The 22,825-nt window shown below is 50.7% G+C and overlaps 3 protein-coding genes and 5 non-coding genes across 9 annotated transcripts; 1 reads left to right on the forward strand and 7 right to left on the reverse strand.

Moving 5' to 3' along the window:
* Positions 1–81: 81 nt before the first annotated feature.
* DKC1 (dyskerin pseudouridine synthase 1) lies at positions 82–10,298 on the reverse strand. Its single transcript, XM_014877162.2, has 15 exons — positions 10,214–10,298; positions 9,970–10,031; positions 9,636–9,722; positions 9,039–9,130; positions 8,324–8,508; positions 7,799–7,863; positions 7,116–7,242; positions 6,629–6,759; positions 5,529–5,672; positions 4,980–5,100; positions 4,155–4,273; positions 3,050–3,153; positions 2,551–2,617; positions 1,809–1,961; positions 82–1,423 (listed from the first exon to the last, which is right to left on the reverse strand). The coding sequence occupies exons 1-15, from the start codon at positions 10,227–10,229 to the stop codon at positions 1,355–1,357; spliced, it is 1,542 nt and encodes a 513-aa protein (XP_014732648.1). The 5' UTR covers positions 10,230–10,298; the 3' UTR covers positions 82–1,354.
* On the reverse strand, positions 3,791–3,866 carry LOC148222077 (small nucleolar RNA SNORD83). Its single transcript, XR_015806937.1, has one exon. It is a non-coding gene; the product is annotated as a small nucleolar RNA SNORD83 (small nucleolar RNA).
* LOC148222078 (small nucleolar RNA SNORD17) lies at positions 4,507–4,752 on the reverse strand. The gene has a single exon (XR_015806933.1). It is a non-coding gene; the product is annotated as a small nucleolar RNA SNORD17 (small nucleolar RNA).
* LOC148222079 (small nucleolar RNA SNORA36 family) lies at positions 6,349–6,483 on the reverse strand. Its single transcript, XR_015806932.1, has one exon. It is a non-coding gene; the product is annotated as a small nucleolar RNA SNORA36 family (small nucleolar RNA).
* On the reverse strand, positions 6,845–6,920 carry LOC148222080 (small nucleolar RNA SNORD83). The gene has a single exon (XR_015806936.1). It is a non-coding gene; the product is annotated as a small nucleolar RNA SNORD83 (small nucleolar RNA).
* On the reverse strand, positions 7,454–7,699 carry LOC148222081 (small nucleolar RNA SNORD17). The gene has a single exon (XR_015806934.1). It is a non-coding gene; the product is annotated as a small nucleolar RNA SNORD17 (small nucleolar RNA).
* A 1,154-nt stretch (positions 10,299–11,452) lies between the features above and the next one.
* On the reverse strand, positions 11,453–12,797 carry LOC106853726 (40-kDa huntingtin-associated protein-like). Its single transcript, XM_014877164.2, has one exon. The coding sequence runs from the start codon at positions 12,768–12,770 to the stop codon at positions 11,709–11,711; it is 1,062 nt and encodes a 353-aa protein (XP_014732650.1). The 5' UTR covers positions 12,771–12,797; the 3' UTR covers positions 11,453–11,708.
* A 1,256-nt stretch (positions 12,798–14,053) lies between these two features.
* Positions 14,054–21,932, forward strand: TRMT2B (tRNA methyltransferase 2B). 2 transcript variants are annotated; one of them, XM_014877080.2, is made up of 12 exons: positions 14,054–14,360; positions 15,088–15,142; positions 15,601–15,720; positions 16,510–16,609; positions 16,757–16,827; positions 17,271–17,417; positions 17,546–17,640; positions 18,896–19,110; positions 19,221–19,322; positions 19,490–19,609; positions 20,515–20,614; positions 21,183–21,932. In XM_014877080.2, exons 1-12 carry the CDS (start codon positions 14,200–14,202, stop codon positions 21,307–21,309), a joined length of 1,413 nt encoding a protein of 470 aa, XP_014732566.2. In that variant the 5' UTR covers positions 14,054–14,199; the 3' UTR covers positions 21,310–21,932. The 2 variants fall into 2 exon arrangements, with proteins under 2 accessions (XP_014732566.2, XP_088029442.1); XM_088173316.1 differs by lacking the exon at positions 19,490–19,609.
* Positions 21,933–22,825: the final 893 nt, after the last annotated feature.

Here is a 22,825-nt window from a genome sequence, read left to right on the forward strand (position 1 = left end):
TACCTCTCAGGCTGGGCACTGACAAAGGCCGTTCTCATGAACGCCACTGACCTTTCGGGAGGAGCCAGAGGAGCAAGAAAATCACTTGTTCAAAACCAGAAATTTATTTTTTTTTTTTTTGTAAAAAAACAGTAAATAAAAATGGACCTTTTTTTTTCCTGCTCAGGTTGTAACACCCACCAGGTGCTGTCCCCATTGCCTGCATCTCCAGCACTGGAGGGGAGGATAGACTAAAGCAATGCACGAGGTTAAACCAACAATTAACAGAATTTCTGCAGGGAATGAAACTCAGAACAAAAGAACCTGGGGTCTTTCCTCATTAAAAGGAGCTAAATCCTGGCTCAGCACTACCCTGGTGACAAGAGGAGAGACCTTTTGCCCCCAGCAAGTCATTCCAGATAGGTTAGCAACAAATTTATCTGAAACCGTTCAAGCCCACACCCAGTGCCCCCTGGCAAAGCTGCCTCTGACTAAGCTTTTCCTCAGGACTCCAGTCCCAGCAGCTTGAAGTACAGGTTGGTCAGTCACCTCCTGGTCACCTTCTGCCCTCCAGCCTGCAGAGCACAGTGGGCATCAGAACCAGGCAAGGCAACCAAAAGCTTTGCAGTTCAACAAATGGGTAGAGAAGAGCAAAGAGCCAGCAAAAGGGACACACTGCCCAGGTCACTGAATCAACTGGGCTTGGGAATCAGCACACAATGAACAAGCACGTCCTTGTGCTATAAACAAGAACGAGAAATTAAATTTTCTAATCCTTTCACGGTAAAGGTAAAAAAAGGAGTGAAAAATAATCTGTGTGGTCTACTTGTTCTCATTTAACTGAACAAAGCCAAGCATGTGGCCAGGTTAAAACAAAACACAGTCCTTCAGAAATAACTGATCTGACTGTCCCCATGCAAACCCTTTCACATGGGCTGTGACAAAGCCACTCCTCCAGGAAGCAACACATTCCTTAACTGTCAGGTAACAGCTTCAGCCTTGGGAGAAAAGTAAAAAAGAGGCAGTACATGAGGGGGGAGAAAGATTATTCCACCCTCTCTATGTGAAAACAGAGACCAAGGAAGAGCCAGAAGCTACAGCTTCCCTGAAGATACCACTTCTATTGGCATCATGGTGCTCAGCTTAGAGATCAGTCCAGTGCAGGGACAGGGAGGCAACCCTGCTCCTCTGGCAACCCTTAAAACAGGATGAAGAGGGGCACCTAAGCAGGGCAAACACCCTCTCACTCATATAAACAGCAGAAAAGAACTTGGAACTTGCTGGCTCCTCTGCCACGCAGCCAGTCCTCTTCTCAAGGCCTAAAACTCCTCCCTCCTGACTGATGAGGTTGCCCACTTTGGACAAACCCAGCTGCTTAATCAGAGCTCTCTTCTACCTCCTTTTGTTTCTTCTTCTTTTTCTTCTTGCTGCTGGACTCACTGGTCTGTGGAGGGATTGGAAAGGTCAGGAAGCCATCAAAAAGGAATCCCCCGATGCCCATTTCAGGAGGAACAGCTCCATCCCAGAAGCAGTGCAGGCTCCCCAGGACACACTCCAGCACCATCCTCCCACAAGGACCCCCGACAGGACACCACAACACAGAGGTGGCCTGGCAGGAACCCACCAACTGTCCTGGGCCACCTGCCCTATCTCCCACCACCAGTTCAGTTTAAAATGCACGTCTAACGCATCCTCCTCTGTTATGGAAAGCCTGGCACTCCATGGACATGCACTGCAGGCTACTGATGCATTAATCCTGGAGGTAATTAGGGACAGATAGCAATCTCCACCACATTTAGACCACACCATGGCAGTACCCAATTACATACCCTCTCTATTTGTTCTCCCTCACTCTCAGATGCCTCTCTGGCCTTCTTCTCTTTCTTCTTCCTTTTCTTTTCCTTTTTGCTCAGTTCCTCTGGTGGTGGGGAGGATGGTGGGGTGACAGCTTCCTCATTTTCACTCTCTGAGTCTCGCTTTCTCTGTTGGGGGAACACATTGTCAGACACACCAACACAGCTCAGGTGAGGGGAAAACTGACGGCCCGATTCAATACAACTTCATTTAACAACACGGTGACTTGCAGACTCTCCAGCATACACTGTCTAGGATTTGCTTCTGCCAGAATTTCCCCCTGTACTTTTCAGTTTCCTGTATCCCAAGTATTAGTTTAAAACACTGCCGCACCTTTCCAAGGGCATGCAAAAGCCCTGAGTTAGGGAATTTTAGGTGCAACTCTTGCATGGACATTTCTGCAGTTCTCCATAGTCTCCAAAAACGTTCTCTGGCACAAAAAAATCTCTGTTGTGGCTCCATACAATATATTTTCTTGTGCTGTGTTGAAGAATATGCCCAGAGCCAGTAGCTTGGTGTTTGAGCTGCAAATTTTGTCCTGGGTTGGAGCCCCAGGCAAGGAACTGTGAATGGGCACTGACCTTGTGCCTAACAAAGGGCATGGAAGACCCTGGACTAAAAATCATCATTGCATGAAAATGCAGGTGCAAGGTATAAGCAGATAATGGGAATAACAGGGGCATTGAGTAAGAGCCAGAGAGAACAGGCAATACTCACTTTTGCAGCCCTGTCCACCTCTGAAACAGCTTGGTGATCAGCAGCTGCTTCTTTCCTGGAAGTATCCCTGAAAGACAAGACCCCAAGGTTGCACAGGACAGTCGTTGGTTGCTTCACGCTGCTCTGGACTGGTACAAATCCCTACAAGAGCTCTGTAACCCACCCCAGGAGCTGGGTGGGGAAGTTGGTGTGGGGGAGACCTGCAGCCTGCACCAGGGCCAGCTGGGCTGGGCAACAGCACGGCCTCCCTCATTTAATTTAGCAGACTGACTCCCTCTAAAACCACAACAGGCTAAAAAGGGATAACTGTCTGCTCAGGGCCTTTCTCCCACCACGCCCAAGAGCAACACACTCCAAGAAATGCAACTGCATCCCAGGTTCCAGACAGCCTTGGGCCAAGCCTAGCACGGTCCATGCACAAATAGCAGCATCAAGCCCAGCCCTTGCTGCAGTGCTCCCCTCTGAACAACCCTGTGGGAGCCACACACCCAGTACCAACCTGTAATCCACATATTCCCTCCTCCAGGATTCTGGTGTGCTCTCATTGGGCTTTCCATGTTTGTCCAGCAGACCCTTCTGGATCATCATCTTCTTCTGACTGGCCTGAAAGCAGAATGCAACAAGTCAAACTGCAGCTCCAGGTAGGAAAAATCCTCCCTCAAGCAAGAGGAGAGAATCCAGCAACAAGCCAAGCCAACAACTACAGCATTACCTATTTACCACTGTTCCAAGGACCTTGGAACAAATGAGACCAAACATCTCCTGCACAGAAGCCTGAATCTCAGACAAGAGGCATCTTTATCAGTAAATAATGGCTAATTTGATGGGGTAGTCACAGCAACAGTAATACAACTGCACATCATGGAGTCTGGATCTTTGACTGGGTTTTTCCAGCTCAATGACCTGCAGCATTTGAGCCAGACCACTTGTTTGTGAGGTTTTGCAAAGGACTCCAAAATGCTTGAACTGTCCTGTACTACCACCTCTCCTGTGAGACAGATGTGGAGGCAGCCCCAAAGCTTTCACCTGAACCACTGGGAATGGGAGGAGCCACTGCAACTTGAGTTTTGACTCCAACCTGCATCAGGCCAGCCTGGCTGCAGGTAAGCTACCACATGCCTGAGGTGGGAGAGGCACCCAGCACTGGGTGTTCCCACTGCTCCTCTCCTTCAGGCACAGTTTAGTGTCCCATAGACAGTATGCATTTAAGCAGTGTGAAGCTCCTGCCCAGCCCCTCCAGAGCCATCAGCATGGGGTGATGGATGAAGGTCATCTTTGCACAGAATGCTAATGCTATCCACTTCACATCATTTGGCTCTTTACCAGAGGAGGGCTGGTGCTTACAGATCTGATGTGACCATGCCTGAACACCAGCAGTGGCCCCCGGGCTCTTTTGGGAGGGAAAGCTTCACTCCCACCAGCACTGGGCTGCCACAGCCCTGGCACTGGGAATTGCCACCATCGTAGCTCCAGGAGACCACAGCAGAATTACAGCAAGGCCCCGAAGAAGACAAAGGTACAGCTCTGCCCAAGGGTCCCACATCCCAATAGCTGGGCTCCCACCACTGCCCTGGGACTGACCCCATGCCCACAGCAGCACTCACCTTGGGACCCAGCCCCCATTTCCTGGGATATGTGTCTCTCTCCATGATCACTCTCTTGATCTTTGCCACGACGCCATGGTCACATGTAGAAATGACTGCTGTGGTCATCAAGGCAATGGCTGCAGAAGCAGGCATGGAGGTCAGTAACTCCTGAAGAGCAGAACTGTGACAGCCTGTTCTGCATCTGTCAGCACAAACATGACCAACACCCCCCAACAGTGTCACCCCAAGCAATCACTGACACAGCTGCTCTGAACGCCCTGTTTAGAACTGGGCACCCTTTCAAGTCAAGCTGGCAGTTGCTGGAGTCCCTTTGCACTGATCTACCAGGAGATGTGGCTGGTGGCAGCATGTGATCAGACACCATCCCTCGTCCTAGTGAGGATGGAACCCCCAAAGAGGGGCTCCAACCCTGCCAGCACTGCTCCCCTCCTGCAGGCAGCCAGCCACACATCACAGCAGCCCCCAGTAGGACACTGGGACGCTGCAGGATGTCTGGAGGCTGCACAGCACCCAGACCCTAGAACAGGAGCTGGGGTGCTGCAGGAGGGCAGCTCCACTGCACTCAGAGAATGGATAAACTGTGTCATCACCTCACACACAGCACACCTGAGCATCACACAGCTGCTGAAACTCTCACATCTTGCCCAGGACTGATGCAGCCATTGCTTCTTAATATCCTGCCCAAAACCAGCTGCCTTGGGCCCACATTCCCTAACAGGAAGCACTAATTAAACCTTCTGACATGGGAACTAATTTATGGTGCCTCTAACGCAGTCTGTTATTTCTGCAGTTAGCTGGACACAAGAAGGAGGCATTTCATACCTAGGCAGATGGCTTCTCCTTTCGTGGTGATGACAACAATCTCTTGATTAAGCTCAATCCCATCCTCATACCGCAGAACACCAGGCAGCATGATCTTGGCTCCATAGCAAATGGCATTAACCTGAAAATGTAGGCAATGGGTGGGCTTCAAAGCTAATACGAACACTGAAGTACAAAGTGTCTTTAATTTTTAGCTTCCCACTGCCATTACCATGCCAGCAATATCATCCCCAAGTAACTACTTGTTTTTGTCCACTATATAAAACTTGAGAGCTTTGGGAGGAGAAAGCAAAGCATCTATCACATCAAACAATGGGCAAGGCAGATGTCTTATAACCATCAGCATCCTCCTGAAGTGAGGAGAGCAGATCCTCTGTCATTTAATTCATGGCTTCTGCATCTTAGTGCTGCTTTGGCGGCAGCCCATGGGAGGTCCTATACAGGTCACCATCACTGGACATCACATGGCTCCTGATCTTGTGTATTCTATCAGCTGCACAAGTCAGGAGGACACTTTGCAGTTCCCCTGGCACTGCCTCAGGAACTCACAGCACTGTCTTTCATGACGAGCCTCTTGTGTGAAGTGAGCAGCTTCTCCAGGGGCAGGATGACCCTTCGCAGGTAGCTGTCATCCTTGTTGTTGTCATACTGCCACTGGGCGTCCAGGACATCGTGCATGGTCACCATGTTGTCCTGCAAAGACAAAACCCTTCTAAACTTCCCCACCAGCCACCAACTTGAAACATGTACAAGAGAATAAATAGCTAAAGTCCAACAGCAAATAGTGTTTGAAAAAGAAAGCAAAACCAGATGCCCACCACAAGCATGAAAACACAACCTAAAAGAGGAAAGAATACTTTCCATCAGCAGCTTGAGATCAGCCTGGCTTGAGCTAACAGGCTTCGACCTTCCTAATCTCAGACAGCATTTGGATCTACAGTCTAAGGTCTGCCCACATGAAACTTTTAAATATGACCTAACTGAAATTCCTGGGACTTCTAGACGAAGGTTAGTGAGCAGAAGTCTAAATTAACCAGCTCTTTAATCTGTGACATGGAATAAATTTTGAGGCAGCTGGGAGCAGCCAACACCAGGAATTCAGAAATGCCTGGTGATTACAGCTAAGAGCACAGATGGGTGGGGAAGCACTTGCACTTTGATACTGCTGCTTTGCAAAAAAAAAAAAAAAAAAAAAATAGTTCTGGAGTTTGGACCAGCAGCAAGATCTATGACCAGAGTGAAAAGACCGTACAAGTGTCCAAGATCACACAAGACTGCATCTCCCAGGCTCATTCCAATGAAACACATTCCCTGAGCTGTGCTGACTCCAAGCAGTCACCTCACACTCCTGAACTCATGGGACACTGGGGTCTGTAGGCTGAGAAACGCAGGTGACATAAAACAAACTTTCAGCCACCACAGTGCACTTCCCAGTCACTCACTGTCCCAAAGTTTAATTACCAGAACAGGAGCAACATCCTGAACTGAACTCAACACTTTGGTTACAAACCATCTACAGCAAGAGCTCTCACTCTTTGGGGGCTATTTACAGAACTCCTCCCCGAGCCTAAACCTCCTCCTAACACTGTGAAACACACACAGTCCTAAGGAACTCTTGCAATTCTGACAATTTCCAGGTGCCACTGTACCGTCTCTCCCAGGATGCCTGAGCGGACTCTGCGGAGCTCCTGCATCTGGCCCCCCACACCCAGCAGCAACCCCAGGTGGACGCAGAGGGTTCGGATGTATGTGCCTGCTTCACAGCTCACCCAGAAGATACCTGAAAGGTATGACAGGATAGAGAGTTTTAAAGCAGAAAATAAACCACATCTTTCAAGAGAAGCTGTATGCCCAGCCCTTCCCAGAGCCATCAGCATGGGGTGATAGATGAAGGTCATCTTTGCCCTGAGAGCTAATGCCATCTAATTGACATCATTTGGCTCTTCTGTGAAGGGTGCAGCAGTACAAAAAGAGACGGGATTTGCTTCCCAGCACACCAAAGCAATGCATGAAGCAGTTACTTCTGGACATTTGGAGGCCTTAGGTCTTAAGACATCTGCCAAAAGCAGCCTATTTCACAGAAAATTTTATCAGTTGTCAGTTTTATAGGAAGAAGGCAGGAAAGCCCTGTTTTACCTAATCTTCTCTCAGGATCATACTCCACCAGCTTGCTCTCGTAGATGGTTCTGACTCTCAGCTGTCGTTTGACAGCAGCAATGAGGGGTGGCCGCTGGAACAGGGCACCTGTCAGGGTTTCTATGGCCTGAGGGAGGAAGGAGAAGCAAGAGTTAATACCTGAACCCTAATGCAGGAGTACCTTGGTATCTGCAGCAATTATGTCCACTTCCAAGAATGAGAAACCACAAGGTTTATCCTGATTTGGTGATGCCATATTTAATAAAGCAAATCCAAGCCAGTGATGTGGTCAACGTGCCAGTGAGCACACCCAGGATTTTTCCATTAGATGGCAGCATGTGATCAGACACCATCCCTCGTCCTAGTGAGGATGGAACCCCCAAAGAGGGGCTCCAACCCTGCCAGCACTGCTCCCCTCCTGCAGGCAGCCAGCCACACATCACAGCAGCCCCCAGTAGGACACTGGGACGCTGCAGGATGTCTGGAGGCTGCACAGCACCCAGACCCTAGAACAGGAGCTGGGGTGCTGCAGGAGGGCAGCTCCACTGCACTCAGAGAATGGATAAACTGTGTCATCACCTCACACACAGCACACCTGAGCTATATTCCTGGCCTTTCATCTTCCACCACTGGCCAGCACTGCATGCCAGATGCCAGCATGGCTAAGAGCATGTGAGACTTACCCTGGCCAGCTGAGCCTCACTTTCAATGGCATTGTGCAGCCGAACAATTCCCACATACTCTTTGCCTGAAAGAATGACAAGAGCAGTCAGGAGTGGCCGCTTGCATTTGATGTTGGACCTCAAGGTCCACCCTGCTTCACACCCACACATCCCCAGAACCCTGAAATCCTACCACCTCTTCTACAAAATGGACATGGCTTATTAGAGACTTGGTTATTCCTCCAGGGAAATAAATCTAAGCTAATTTATTCTCTGGACTGGTAAATAAATTTCAACTGGTAGATAAAACTTTATCAGAAGGGATTTCACTGATTTATAACAGCCCAAGCACCAGAGAAGCAATGAGAAAACCACCTGAGACAACATGGATGTGTCCTCGGTGGCTTGGAATAACATGTAACCCTTAAAGGTGAAGGCACTGAAGACTAAGATTGGCCTTTTCAAGTTTTAGGAATCTCCATTTTGTGTCCAAAAGCACTTCTCACACCCCCAGTCACTGCAAAGGGCCCTGAGCATCAGACAAACCTGCTCCCTGCTGAGATTTGACCAGCCGTGTCGCCCTCTCGATGCACACAATGAGGCACCCAGTCACCTTGGGATCCAGGGTGCCACTGTGCCCTGTCTTCTCCACCCGCAGGATGCGCCGAATCCACGCAACCACCTCATGGGAGGATGGATTGGAGGGTTTGTCGAGGTTAATAAAGCCAGACCTACAGTGCAAAATGGCAGGGAATGGAAGCTAAGCATCAGGGCAGACACAGCAACAGTGCAGTAACATTGAAATGCTGTCCTGGCTGCAAAGAAATGTATTTCTGTACAGCCAGATAAGCAATGAGCCTCCCAGCAGCTCTCAGTGAGCCCACACTGACCCAACTTCATGCACAACAGGTGAGATAACCAATGGTCAAGGACTTCTCCCCTGCCTTATCACTTTTCTGCATTTAAAAAGTACCCGAAATTCTACAAACTCCAAGCAGTTTCAAAGCCCAGCAGGCCAAGGAACTTTTCCAAAGGCACCAGAGAATTCCTTAGGCAGTTTGCATGTTCATCCACAGATCTGCTACAACCTCAGAATAAAGAAAACTTTACAGGGAGAGATCAGTGGGTCCTATTTAAATGTTTACTGACTATGGCAATGCGCTGAGCGAAGAAGAAAGGTACAAGGGGAATCCAGACAAAATATTTTGAAGGTATTAACTGTGAAAGAAAAATAAACCACTCTGGCTTGTATTGCACTCACCTAACATAGTCAGAAATCTCTCTCTTCAGGGGATTAGCACCGGAAGGAAGAGGTGTGTAGTGTGCTGTCCTCACGTTTAACTTGTCAAAGTTCTACAAAATCCAAGCAGAAGTTACAAGTCTTTTTAAACTCTCTTGATTTCAGTGTTGCTGGGCTGCAGTACATCTCCCCTGATACACTAGGTCTCATTTGTACATTTAAATGACAGAGCCACTTCCAAAATGAAAATGATCCAACAATGAAACCACGACAATATTTTATGAAAATCGAGAAAAACAGAAACCCTCGACTGAAGGAAATGGGAAAGCAGCATTGACAATAAACCGAACATTCCCCAGAAACTCAGGAGAAGCAACCTGGAAGTCTACACACATAACAGGCCACGGTCAGACCCAAATTAAAAACTCAAAAAATATGGCGGGATCTTTCCAAGGCATGAAAAACTCACAAAACTTAACGGATACTGCTGGAGAGACTTCGTAACACGGTTTCTGCAGGCACAGCACCACGTGTGCCGCTCGCAGCAGAGAGCACCTCCAGGGGACAAAAGGAGCGGGAACGCGGCCGGGCCACGAGGTTGAGCAGAACCCGCCCTACCTTCAGCAGCAAGGGCCACTGCGACGTGTCCAGCTGGGCCACCCGGGACTCGGGCTTGATGAGGAAGTCCTCGGTGTGCTGAATGTCCTGGGGGGGTGAAGTTAAGCGGGATCAGAGAAGAGGAAGCCGGCGGGCCGCGCTCCCGCCGCCCTCTCCACGTGGCCCCGGCGGCTCTCGCCGCTGCCACGCGGGGCGGCCGCGCTCCCGCCGGGTCGGAACGGAGAGAGCCCGTCCCAGCCCTACCCACGGTCCCCGCACCGCGTCCGCATGGATGGGGCTGCGGGAGCCCCCCTGCACCGAGCACGGCCCGATCAACCCGCCGCCCCGCGCTCACCGCTACATCATCATCGCCAAGCGCTCGCTTCTCCTTCTTCCGCCGCTTCTTCGCGCTGGAACCTGCGGGAGCGACATGCCGGGAGTGAGCGCGCAGGGCCGGGAGGGGAGAGGGGAAAAGGCCCAAGGGGGGCAAAGCCGTCTGCAGAGCCTTCCCCGAGCGGCGCCGCGCCGGTCCCAAGCCCTTCCCGTGGCCCTCTCCGCCTGGAGTCCCCGCGCCCCCGCCGGTCCCCACCGCTGCGCACCGTCCCCGTCCGCCATGGCCGCGCCGCGTGCTGTCCCCGCCGCCCGGAGCGCAGCGCCCGCCCCGTCCCGCCGGGCCCCGCGCCGCCCGCGTCACCGGCACCGCCCGCCCGCGCCGCGCCCCTTCCGCCGCCTCCGGACCGCCCATCCTCGGCTCGATCGTGGAGTTACAGTTCTAGCTACACTTTCATCTATCGAAATTTAAGCAGGACACGGACTTACGTGATTTCGCCCGCATGGGTTTTTAGTTTTGCCTCCCGGCCTGGCGCATGCACGGCTAATTTAGCCATAAAATAACATCCAGTTTCGATCCGAGCCTTTCTTTAAAACTGCCGTTTTACCTTGTCGAAAAGAGGCTTGTGGTAATTAAGGCTTCTTAAAATTAGCAGCTTCTCTGCGTTTCAGAGGGGCAAACGGCAAGTTCTTCATTATTTAAATGTGCAAGGTGAAAAACAAACACCGGCGAAGTATTTGAAAAAACTGCTGTCTCCAGACCCAAATATTAAGACCACTGTTTAACACAATTACTTGTTACATCTGGCTTCTCTTCCAGGTGTACAAACGGGATTGCCTTCTTTCTGAAAGCCTCAGCCTCTGCAGGGTCCCTGGAAGTGCTGGCTGAAAGCGTTTGTTTCACTGACCAGTAGCTGCTCTTTATCCACCCAACATGCACACCCCCGGGGCATCTCCAGCTTTCAGGATAAAGCCTGCACTGCTTTAGGTGGTATATTAGCACGGCTGGGATTTAGCAAGGCCTGTACCCAACAGCTGACTGCACCAGACAGCAGGATCTTTTCTCCTCTAAAGACCAGCTAACCTAAAGATCCCAAGCAGAAACCAAGAGACAGAAGTTCCTGAGAGCAGACAGGTAACAGCTTAAAAGTCCACATTCCAATAACTCCAGTAACTTCACCACCCCCACGATTAATTTCATTCCCAAATTCCCTTAGCTGAAGTTGATTTGCCATCGTGCAGGTTCAGGTCTCTGGGTTAACACCTGCTACAGAGACTGCAGTCAGGCCACCATCACCCTAGGAACCACTTGCAGGTCAGTGACCAACTCCTTTAGTCCACCACAAAACTCAGGGCCTCGTGTTGGCTGCAGTGTCTGTTGTTTTCAGGACGGGGAAAAACTTAAATCTTATTTTTATGTAAGTTTTTTGTATGTTTTTTTGTTTGTTTGTTTTTAAAAAACCAGCTCTAATATTTGATTCCTAGATACCCAAATCCTTCAACACATACAAGTTACAGCCAGTCTTTTAATGAACAACTTCCTTCTGCCCTGAAATGGCCTTTCTACTTTAGGGTTACACTTCTTCCAAGCATGACAACTTTCAGTACATACAGTGAGCAGTTTACTGTAACACAGGGAAAGTGAATGCATTCTCTCATCAACCATTACTTCACTGCGTTACAGAACTCGTATTAAAAATAAATAACGGGATAAAGTCTGTGCTGGCACCGGCTGAAGCGACCAGTCCCTGCGGGCGGCGGCGCTCAGAGGCCCTGTCCGGCGGGGCTCAGCATCTCCTGCAGTACCAGGTGCAGCAGATGGTTCTGCTCGGCGCTCAGCAGCGGCCACAGCTCGGCCTGCAGCGCTTTCAGGGCCTCCGCGTCCTTCTCCTGGCAGGCCAGCACTGCCGACTGCAGCAGCAGGAACAGCTCGGCCGGCAGGTAGCTGGCGGCCGGCGGCAGCCCCCCGCTCGTCCCAGAGCCGCTCCCGGTGCCCGTTCCGCCGTCGGGCGCCTCCCAGCAGTACTGCTCCAGCGTGCGGGCGTGCTCGGGCAGCAGCTTGGCGGGCGGCGGCTGCAGCAGGAGCAGCAGCAGCACCCGCGACACCTCGCAGCGCGCCAGGACGTCCAGGAAGGCGCCGCCGGGCGCGGCCCCGGCCGCACCGCCCAGTCCGGCCCCGGCCAGCGCCTGCGCCCGCGTCAGCGTGGCCAGCGCCCCGGCGTAGTCGCGGGCCAACAGCAGGCAGGACGCGCGCTCGGCCAGGCAGCGCAGAGCCTGCAGCGGCAGCCGCGCCGCCGTCAGCAGCTCCGCCGCCCGCTGCAGGGGCGCGGCGGCGCGGGCGGGCTGTCCCGTGTCGCGGAGCGCCGCCGCCAACTCCAGGCACGGCCCGGCCGCCAGCGCGGGCTGCCCCCGCTCCAGATGCAGGCGGGCGGCGAAGGCCCCGCAGCTCTGCGCCGCCGCCACGTGCTCGCCGAAGCCACCGCGCAACCCCAGGCGCTGCCGCAGGTCCCGCTCCTGGCGCAAGAAGAGCCGCGCGGCCTCGGCCAGCGCGGCCGCCTCGGCGGGGCCGTTGAACAGGCTCTGGGCGCAGCGCGCCACAGCCAGCTGGCACCAGGCGGCGTAGGGCAGGCTCTCCTGGGCACGCAGTTCCCGCGCCAGTGCCGCGAACTGCTCCGCCGCCTCCGCCACATTCGGTTTCCGCAGGAACCGCCGCCGCAGCTTGGCCGACACCAGCCGGTACCGCGACAGGAAATCACCGTCGCCGCCGAGCCCCGGCCCGGAGCCGCCCGGCCCGCCGGGGCCGGAGCCGCCGCCCGCCGACAGCATCGCGGGCCCAGCGCGGAACTGACGCGCCGCGCCGGGACGCGCTCCGCCGCGCGCCGCCGACCAATCAGCGACCGCCTCGCCCCTCTGAGCCGGCCAATCAGCGCCCGCGCCGGCCCCTCGTGACAGTGGGGCGTGGCGAGGGAGAGGCTACGGCGGCCAGCGCAGCGCGACCCAGCTGTCACCGCCCACGATGGGCGTGACCATGCGACACAGCCCCGCCCCAGGCAGGTAGCGAGTCTGAAACCGTGTGGCGCCCCCTTGCGGACTGGAGGACCCGCTCTCCTGCTCCGGCCCCACCGGGACCGGGCCGGGAAAGGGCCAGGTTCTCGAGCTCTTGGGGGAAACCGCAGCAGCCAGGTTCACACAAGAACAATGCATCCAAATGGTAGCAAGTGGTTGGGTGAGCCTCCTGGCCAAAGGATGTGTGGCGGCAGGAATTTTAGGTGACATCGAAAGGTGACAGGTATCATAGAATCGAAGAATCACTAGGTTGGAGGAGAACTTCAAGATCATCGAGTCCAACCCATGCCCTAACACCTCAACTAAACCATGGCACCGAGTGCCACATCCAATCTTTTTTTAAACACATCTAGGGATGGTGACTCCACCACCTCTCTGGGCAGACCATTTATCACTTTATCACTCTCTCCGTAAAAAACTTGTTCCTATTATCCAACCTATATCTCCTTCGACGTAGCTTAGGACTGTATCCTCTCGTTCTGTCAGTGCTGCCTGGAGAAAGAGACCAACCCCCACCTGACTATAACCACCTTTCAGGAAGTTGTAAACACGTGGACGAGAGAACCCTTGGGGTCCCTAAGTAGATAAACGATAAACTCGAAGAATCCCCAGCGCTGAGAATATTTGGTGCCCGAGAGAGTTAAGTGAACTTGAGAACACCCGTGCTTGCGTGCTCCTCGTTTTTCCCTGAGCATCTGCCGGAGGTACGGCTTGGGCTGGCTGGGAGAGGCTGTTCTTGCGCTCCTGTCCATATGACCACATGTACCCAACTGCACGCTCCCTGCCAGCCGAGTTGACACGGCAGCCAGACTTCCCTCTGCTCTCTCCGCATCCTGAGTATCCCATCGGACAGGCTCGGTGGCAGGTGGCACTGAGCTTTCAGTCTGTCCCAGGCCACCCCAGTACTGTGACATTCGCTATCCGTTTCCAGCACAGGGGTGAAAGCCCAGCCCTCCCCAGCGCCGCCCGCTCCCGCACCGGCCGGGGCTCCGCGGGCAGCCCGGAGGGGGAGTGGGGCCGGGCACGGGGAGGTCCCTGGGCTCTCACCGCGCCCCTTCCGCTCGCCGCCGGCTATCCATGCCGCTCCGGAGGGGGGTCGGTTTCCCTGTCCCTGCCCGGAGCGGGGCCGGTTGCCCAGCCCGTGCCGCTGCTCGCCTGCCCGCGGTGGGCACAGCCCCTCGCACTCGCCATGGCTCTGTCCTGCGTGCTGAGGCCACCGCGCTGCCATCTCCGCCCTCCCAGCCTGCCCGCTCGGCACCGCAGCCTGGTGACAACCACGGCAGCAACGTGGGGAGGGAAGAAAAAGGCCAGGGTGAGCTGCAGCCTGCCGGAGCCTTCCTGGGAGGAGAGGTACGGCTTTTCAAAATGACAAAGCATTCTTTTAAAGCAGCAAGCACCTAAAGTTATGAACGTGGTGGGTTGGGGGTTTACTTCCACCCAGTAGGAATAGAAGAGCCCGGGCTCGGCTCATTTGCCTGGAGTCTGGCCTGGAGAGGGGATAGTGGAGAAGACAAATTAAAAGTTTTGAGAGGAAAGGAGCAGCAAAAAGTGATATTCCATTCGATTTGCAGCCCTGGAGCTCAGAGTAGTTGGCACTGGCTGCTTTGGAAGCAGCTCCAAACAGCTAAACAATAGCTGCAACTTATCCAGCTGTGGGGTGGTGTTCCCCATGGTCTCAGGAAGTCAGTTAGGAGTGCTTGAATCATATCAGCCTCACCTCTTTTTGGGGGGTCTTTTCAGGGTATATGTGTATTTTTATTTTTTTAACCAGCTTTATGCGCTTTTTCTTGCTTGTTTTGCTTTGGATATGAGTAGTGGCAAGTTCTGAGGTTTATCTCTAAACTACTTCTGTGTGGGTGGCTGGGTCAGTGCGAATGGGTAGCTTGAAATTCCCTCCAGCTACTCACAAACTGTGCATTCCACGGTGGTTCCCTGGGAGTCTGGGTGTTCACAGCCAGCCCTGGTGCAGAGCCCACACCAGAACATTCGTGCCCGTGAAGTGGCTGACAGGGATGTTACGCCATAGGAATCAGGAGTCAAGTAGCTCTGGGCACAGCCTTGCTGTTGTGCTTTTCAGGTTAGCAAATGCAGTGACACCACTGTGGAGACTTCCCTACCAAGAGCAGCTGCAGGTAAGATGTGTTTACACAGACTTTTCTCTGTTATGTTGCCCCAGCTATCCCTTCTATCCTCCTGAGAAGTAGCCCTTAGCATCTTAATGCTGCAAACTCTTCAGACCCCATTTATCACTGCTTTAATCCTGTTGTTGTGAAGGATAGAACTGGGAGGTTCCTTGTAGTACAGAGAACGGGCATTTTCACAGTGATCCTGTCCTCCGTGGGACTGCTCTGCTTCAACGGGGCTTCAGGTTAGACAAAGTGTTCCAGGCCAGCATCTGGGGACCATAGACCAGGATTTTTCTTTCTTCGTATTTCTCCAAGCAGCTATGGTTATGAAAAAGGCAGAGTTCCTCTGGGGCTATATTTTCACAGTTTTTCCTCCTGGTGGACTCCCCAGAGCTGGGTGATGAAGAACTTCCCACCAGTATGTGGTCCTGTGAGAATGTTTCTGCCTGAGAACTCCTCTGCAGGTAAAGTATGAAAGCCAGAGGAAGATTTTGCAGACGCTAGCATCTCGTCTTGAGGAGCTGGGCATAGATGCACAGAAACCTGGTGGGCTCTGCTGTCCTCTGCAGCCTGTAGTCCCTTCGGTGAGTGTCCCATGGGAATGCTTTTCCCCCTGAGTGTGGTTACTGCGCTGTAAAGAGAGAGAAAAGACAGCAACACTCACGGACCTCTTTTGGAGAAAAAAGGCCAACTTTATTGTACAGACATCCCATATTTAAAGTGTGTTACGTGCAGCTAGGACAGGACAGTAGTTCATTGGACAATTGGGACAAACATCTCTTGGGACAGCATGACTGGATGTCCCGTGGGAAAGACACCAGGTGTTAATCTTTGTTATGACTTCTTTTCTGTTTTTCACCAAGTTCTCACTTGGGAGACTGCCTCCCTTAACTGAAGCTGTAGTCAGCTTAACAGCCTGGGAATGGACCTGAGAGACAGGAGAAATCCAGGCCTGAAAGGAATTGCCAAGCTGTAATTTCCTAGCTCTCTAAATGTGTGTGTCCACATCTGAGCCATGAACAGTCTCTCACTCAACAACTCAAGAGTCTCATGGGGGGCATCATTTGGTTGCAGAGACTGTCTGAATCAATCCTTGCTATCTTGTGCTTTGCAGCTTGTGACTGCCTGAGAGTGAAATAAGCCCTGTGCTTAGGAACCCTTTTTTTGTGCTAACCTGTCACCATTCTATCACAGAGAGCCACTTCTTGTCTCCCAGGGGCAGTACTGGGGTTCTTGAGCACAAGCTCTGTTTCTGTGTTTTGCCCATTCACATCTTCCCATGTTGGCAACAGAATAACCAGGCTGGGGTTTGGCTTTCCTCCATTGTTTTTCTTTTCATCCAAGGCATTACTTTTTCTTCATTTCTCCCTCAGCCCATCATTAATGGCTACCGAAACAAATCGACTTTCTCTGTGAACCGAGGACCAGATGGGAACCCCAAAACTGTGGGGTTGTATGTAGGAACTGGCAGAGGTCAGTGCAGGACATGAAACTCATAGAAAACTGCTGGCATGGGTGTGGAAATGGGGAAAGGACTCTCCACAGTTTATCACGTCAGATGCTACAGTGGTTTACGTGCTCTGAACCAGAGCAGTTAAATACCTGTCCATCTCTCTACAGAAAGAAATATTGTCTGTGTGAAAGCCAACCATGTGGAGAACATGCCCTCAAAACACAAACAAGTAGCCCAGGTAAATAAATAAATCATGTCTGTCCCTTCAGTGTGGGATAGAGAGACTGCAATAACTCTTACTTGGGAGAACACTAATTTTAATTGTGTTATGTTTTCAAGTCCACTTTCATGTTCTGAAAATTTTCATGCCTGATTATAGTTGGTGGATAAAATACTTTTATAAAAACTCACATATTAATATTGCAGCCCATGAAGTGTCCCGAGTAACGAAGTTAATTAAGTGACAATGTATTCCCGCCAATCTATTAAAATACATAAGAATTGCAAATTGAAATTATTAAAATGTATTGTCTTTGAAGAGCCTGGAAGGAGCTTTCATGCAGTGTATTAAAATCAAAAAGAAAAAGCAGACCACAATGGTGGAAAGGCTGCCTGTCTGGGGGGCTCAGAGCAGGGCAGTTGTCTTCATGGTCCTAAAGGTGCCATTTCCCCTCCCCTCAGTGTTATGAGGAGTTCATCTGTCACTCCCCCCTGGACTCCTGCCTCCTCTTCCATGAAGGGGGACACTGGCGAGAGCTCGTGGTTCGTACCACCGGCTGTGGCCACACCATGGCTATCATCACCTTCCACCCCCAGCAGCTGGGCCAGGTGAGCACATGGAGGGCAAGAGGCACAGCAGACATCTGGCTGAGCTGAGCCTGCTGGCTGTGTTACTGGGCAGAGGGGTCTGATCAGGTTACCCAAAGAGGCAGCTTTTCCTTTCTCACTTTTGACAGGAGGCACTGGCTACTCAGAAAGCATTGCTGAAGGAGTTCTTCACATGTGGGCCTGGAGCAGTCTGTGACTTGACTTCACTTTATTTCCAAGAGAGGTAAATGCCTTGACAGAGGGAGTGAGCAGAAACAAAGCCACCTCCTTCTTCTACCCCCTGTCTTGGTTTGAAAGACAGGTGCCTGCCAAGAAAGGCAGGAGCCTCTTTTTTAAAATGGAGAATGTAAACCCCCTCCCTCCAAATTATTACAGTTTTGAAATTAAGGGGCTCTCAGGCATTGATATGGGAATAGGAATAACAGTTATTTACTAGGAAAATTAAAATAGAAATACAGTATTACAGAGAACAAACCCAGAAACACTGACAGAGTAAGAGTACAACCTGACACCCCGTAAGTCAGTCAGGTTGTTGGTAGCAGTCCCTTTAAATGGTGGCTGCAGTCCTGGAGTGACAGATGTGGTTCAGTTGAAGCAGTGGTCTTGTAGAAGGGTGCAGCTTTCCTCCAAATGTCCAGCGATGATGTGGAAATATCTGGTTTTCCTCTGGAATCCAGTGGAAAAAGGCTGCCGTGGTGTTCCAAATCTCAGTTTTTATCTAGGTAGGAAAGATGGCTCCTCCCACTGGGTGGAGCATCTCACAATGGGATGATGTAATTTTATCAGTCATACAGTGGGACCCAATGGCCCATTAACAGATGATATCTTCCTGGAGAAAGGATGGGTTGTGGAAAGATAGAGATGACTGCTCCACCTGGTTTTATCAGATGGCCCTTCAGCAGAGAATATCTCCCACAGAGATAAGGATCACTGCCCCAGCTGTTTTCAACAGATGGTGATAGAATACATACTTTTGGTCACATCCTATATTGTAACCTAAGACACCCCCTTTCTGACTAAATTAAAATTCCACCAACTCAGGGAGTGCTGGAAGACAAAGACAGATGTTTGGATCCCTCTTGAAGATGTGGCTTTAAGATGGCCCCATCTTTTATTTTTCAGACTTATTTGAACATGCTGTGGCTCTACCTCATGGGAATTATGAGTCTGGGAAAATTAAAGAAAAAACTTCCAGTGACTATCCCAAGACAGTAAATCACTTTAGCAGCAAAACTGGGGAATAGACTTGAGGAAGGCTGCCTTCTGCTAAGTAATTTTGATCCTTTTAATGGAAGCTAGGCTGTGCAAGTCACAGATTCCCTACAAAGAACCAAAATGCTTTAATCTTGTTGAAAGGCTCACATGAAAGATAAGTTGTTGTGGGGAAGAACCATCCTCTGCTGCCCATGAGCACCCTAGGGATGGAAACCAGCTCCTCTCTGCTGCCTTCTAACAGCTGTTTTTTGTGTGATCTCCAGCACTATGACACGCTGCTCCCATGAGCAGTCCCCCTACCAGCTCCTCCATGGAGCACCGCACATCTTCGAAGAACTGCTCGGCCTGAAGTTCCGCATCTCTCCAGATGCCTTTTTCCAAGTCAACACGGCTGGAGCAGAAGTTCTGTACCAGGCAGTTGGGGAGCTCTGCCAGGCTACTGGGGACACTGTCCTCCTTGACATCTGCTGTGGAACAGGTGGGTTCCTGGGCTCCCAGAGCTTTGCATTCCGGAGAGGATTCTCGCTATGTAAGGGCTTGTTTCTTCAGCGTGAATGTATGGAGTATTTTTGTTTCCCGTGTTTCCAGGCACAATTGGTCTCTCTCTGGCTCACCAAGTGTCCAAGGTTATTGGTGTCGAGGTGGTGGAGAAGGCAATAGAGGATGCTGAGTGGAATGCAGCATTCAATGGTGAGTTCAGACTCTGTGGCAAAAAGTTTCAAACTAAATGCTGAAAAATCAGAGTAGAAGTGAGCAGAGGGACCCTAACCAGTTACCTTCACACAGCAAAGAGTGATTCATGTTATACATAACTCTTGGTGATACTCAGTTCATGTGGTTGCTTTTCTGTTTCATAGGGATCTCAAACTGTGAGTTTCACAGTGGAAAGGCAGAGGCTGTGTTACCACAGCTCCTGGCATCGTGGGAGGATGCCCGACCACTTGTTGCTGTGGTGAACCCTTCTCGGGCTGGCCTACGTGAGAGAAAATGCTATTTATTTTCATCTTGTAAACAGAGAGTTTTGAACAAGTCCTGTGAGACCTGTTATACTGGCTTTAAACACTTTCCTTGCTTAGTCTCTCGTTTCTTATTGCCGACAGAAGCTAAAAGCCCATAAAGTCTGCTGTTTTCAGTGCCTTCATCACGTTTTTTCTTTAGCTCTAATCTTTTTTCCATCTATCACAGGCTCACAAAATTATTTAAGAGAGAAGGGACTTCTGGAGGTCTGTGATGCAATCTCAACAATAGCAAGGCCAACTTCAGAGTTGTATGAGGTTGCACAGGGATATAAAGCCTAGCTGAGGTTTGAATGTGTCCAAGGGTGTATCCTCTCTCCTGAAAATGTTTTCCCTAATATATTTAATCAGGATTTTCCCTTGATGCCATGCATCTGTTGCTTCTCATCCTCTCTTCATGCCCCTCTGAGAAGATTCTCACTTATCTCTAATCCCCCATGAGGTCCCTGAAGATAGCAAATGGATCTTTGCTTACCTTCTCTTCCCCAGGATAAATAACCCAGCCCTCAAACTGTCTCAGTGGTCTGCCCTGGAGTGTGTACTGGGAAGTCCCACATTGGTCCTGGTGCTCAGATGCACTCTCACAAGTGTGTGTGAAAGGTTTTGCATTCCTTTGCATAATTTTTTCTCTCATCCTCCATCCCTCTGGGAAGCAGAGGGACTTCTCCCATTGCTCTGCCCTGCCTGCCAAATTGGCTAAGCTGTCAGCAGTGTGGGTCACACCCATGACCTCCTGAGAGACTGCACCTGAGACAGAATGTGGCAAAATATGCATCTGTATTTTTGACAATTCTGTGATGCTGTGTAGTCATTCCTTCTGGAGAGCTCAGAATGGTGGTGGGAAAGCAGGGTGTCTGTTTTTGCAGATTACAGGGTGGTACGAGCCATCCGGAACTGCAGGTCCATCCGCAGGCTGCTCTACATCTCCTGCAAGCCAGAGGGTGAAGCCATGAGGAACTTCCTTGAGTGAGCACTCTCCTCCTTTCTGTTAATCTCAGTGACAGACCCTGTTAAGTCCATATAAGGCATCAGTGAGGAACAGAAAATAATGCAAACATGGCACAATGAGATTGTGCATCCTTTGAAAAAAAAAAAGTAACATCTGGATGTGAGATACAGTCTATCAGGTTCACTGCAGGAAGGTTGGCCTGTCATCAAGAAGGGAAGCCAAGAGGATTTGTCACCTGCTTAGGGATTAATCATGTAGCTTTATCTAGTCAGCTTTTAGCTGGGGTAGACCCAAGTGATAAATCTGTCTGCAGGCGGCAAAACTGAAGTCAAGTGTCTTTCAGCTGGGATGGCTTGTGAGAAAAGGGGCTTTTTGCCCCTGACTGTTCAGCTTGTCCCTGAAGTTTTCAGAGCTGGTTGGGGATTTAGTATTCATGGTTCCACGCCTCAGCAAGTGTCAGCTACAGACTCTGAGGAATGTTAGCCAAACACATGATACCTCCTTTGTGGATCCCCCTTGGATTGTGATACCAGTGGTGGGAAGGCTTCTGCTACTCGTCTAAAGGATGCTCTTTGCTTTCCACAGGCTATGCTGCCCACCTGACCCACGGAAGAAGCTGACAGGGGAGAGATTTGTCCCTCTGCTGGCTATTCCTTTTGACATGTTTCCTCACACTGTTCATTGTGAGCTGCTGCTGCTGTTCACCCGCTGACAAGGAGGCAGGAATGAGCTCTGAGAGCTTGGAAGCAACCTCTTCCTGTCCTGAAGAGCCAATGTATTTAGGATTTAAACTTATTTTCTGTGAAGTTGTATAAAAATAAATAATTTAGGTATTTCTCTTTCTTTGGCTAGCCTACCAACACTGTTCTATAAGGAACTACTTGGATTTCTGGGGTAAAAAGGTTCTCTGTAGCATTTCATCACCTTCCCTTCCCCTGCAAACCTAGGGATGCTGGTTAAAGCAGCCTGGAAAAAACTCTCCCTGTGTTGAGGGAGCCGGTAGCTCGGTGTTCGAGCTGCCAATCTTGCCCTGGATAGAGGGAAATCACTGGAGCCCCAGGCAAGGAGCTGTGAATGGGTGCTGACCTCGAGGACACGGGACTTCCAGCCCTGCCTGGGTGTGGGTGGCTTCTCACCCACAGACTCTACACAAACCAATGAACAATGAGAAGACACCTCTAATTTGCCACTGGTCAGAACTGTTGTGGGAGATTTGGGATGGAGGAATATGAAAACCCAGGGGTTCCTTTGTTGGGGTCCTTGCCCCGAGGAAGCACCAGCTTTGACAATGAGATTTTTCTATAAAACGAAATAAAGAAAACAGATTTCAATGCCTCTCTTTCCACATCTGCCTCCTCCTTCTCCACTAATGATTGCTCATGCCTAAATATGAAGTGCCCTGTGAAAATGTCAGCTGCCTTGTTTTTCCTCTTCAGGATGTTCTGCAATAGCCAATTTAAAATTTTCTTCTGTTTTTATGTGTCCTGTCCTGCTCATAGTGTTGTTACATTTCTCCAGCTCTTCCAGAGATGGAGCTGCTGTAATGGGGAGGGGAGCCTGAGTGAGCAGAGTTCCCTTGTGTTGTTGAGTCTCAGAATGATTTGAGTCAAGGCTGATAAACTCCCAAGGAAGCTGGGAGACCTGCCTGTATTTTTCAGACTTTTGACTCCAGTCCTGAGCTTTGAATAATAAGAACAACCAGTTCTCAAGTCAGGAAGACTCAAAATACATGTGTTTAGGACTTGAGAATTACTACACCATAAAGGGAGTGATGATGAGATTCCTGCCAGGCATAGGAAGTGCCACTCTTGCACTATCTCATGAGTGTAGGTTTTTACACACGTTACAGCCTCTTGTTTTCATTTTATACCAAAGGATGTATTCCAGCAGTTCTGTTTTGTGTAATTATTCCTTGGTTTCTCACTGTGAGATCTGAATAGATTTCTGCTAGGTTTTGGTCAAAAGGAAATTTGTTGCATTAAGTGGAGGGGAGACAATTTCTTTAAATGAGAAAGCACCAGAGGATCATAAAACCTTTCCACAAGGCTCTAGAGAGCTGAACATACAGTATAGGTTTTCTCTGCAGTGAGGGCGGGTGACACAAGTGGCCTCATCTTCCCTTTTGATCACCAGGTTCCAGGAGACCCACAGGGACAAAACACTTCTTTATCTTTCCTAGTGCAAATAAACGAAGCAGTATGTTGTTTTCTATGTATGAGCATCTGAAT

The sequence above is a fragment of the Sturnus vulgaris genome, chromosome 14 (assembly GCF_052056855.1).
Source record: "Sturnus vulgaris isolate bStuVul1 chromosome 14, bStuVul1.hap1, whole genome shotgun sequence".
Classification (NCBI taxonomy): domain Eukaryota; kingdom Metazoa; phylum Chordata; class Aves; order Passeriformes; family Sturnidae; genus Sturnus; species Sturnus vulgaris.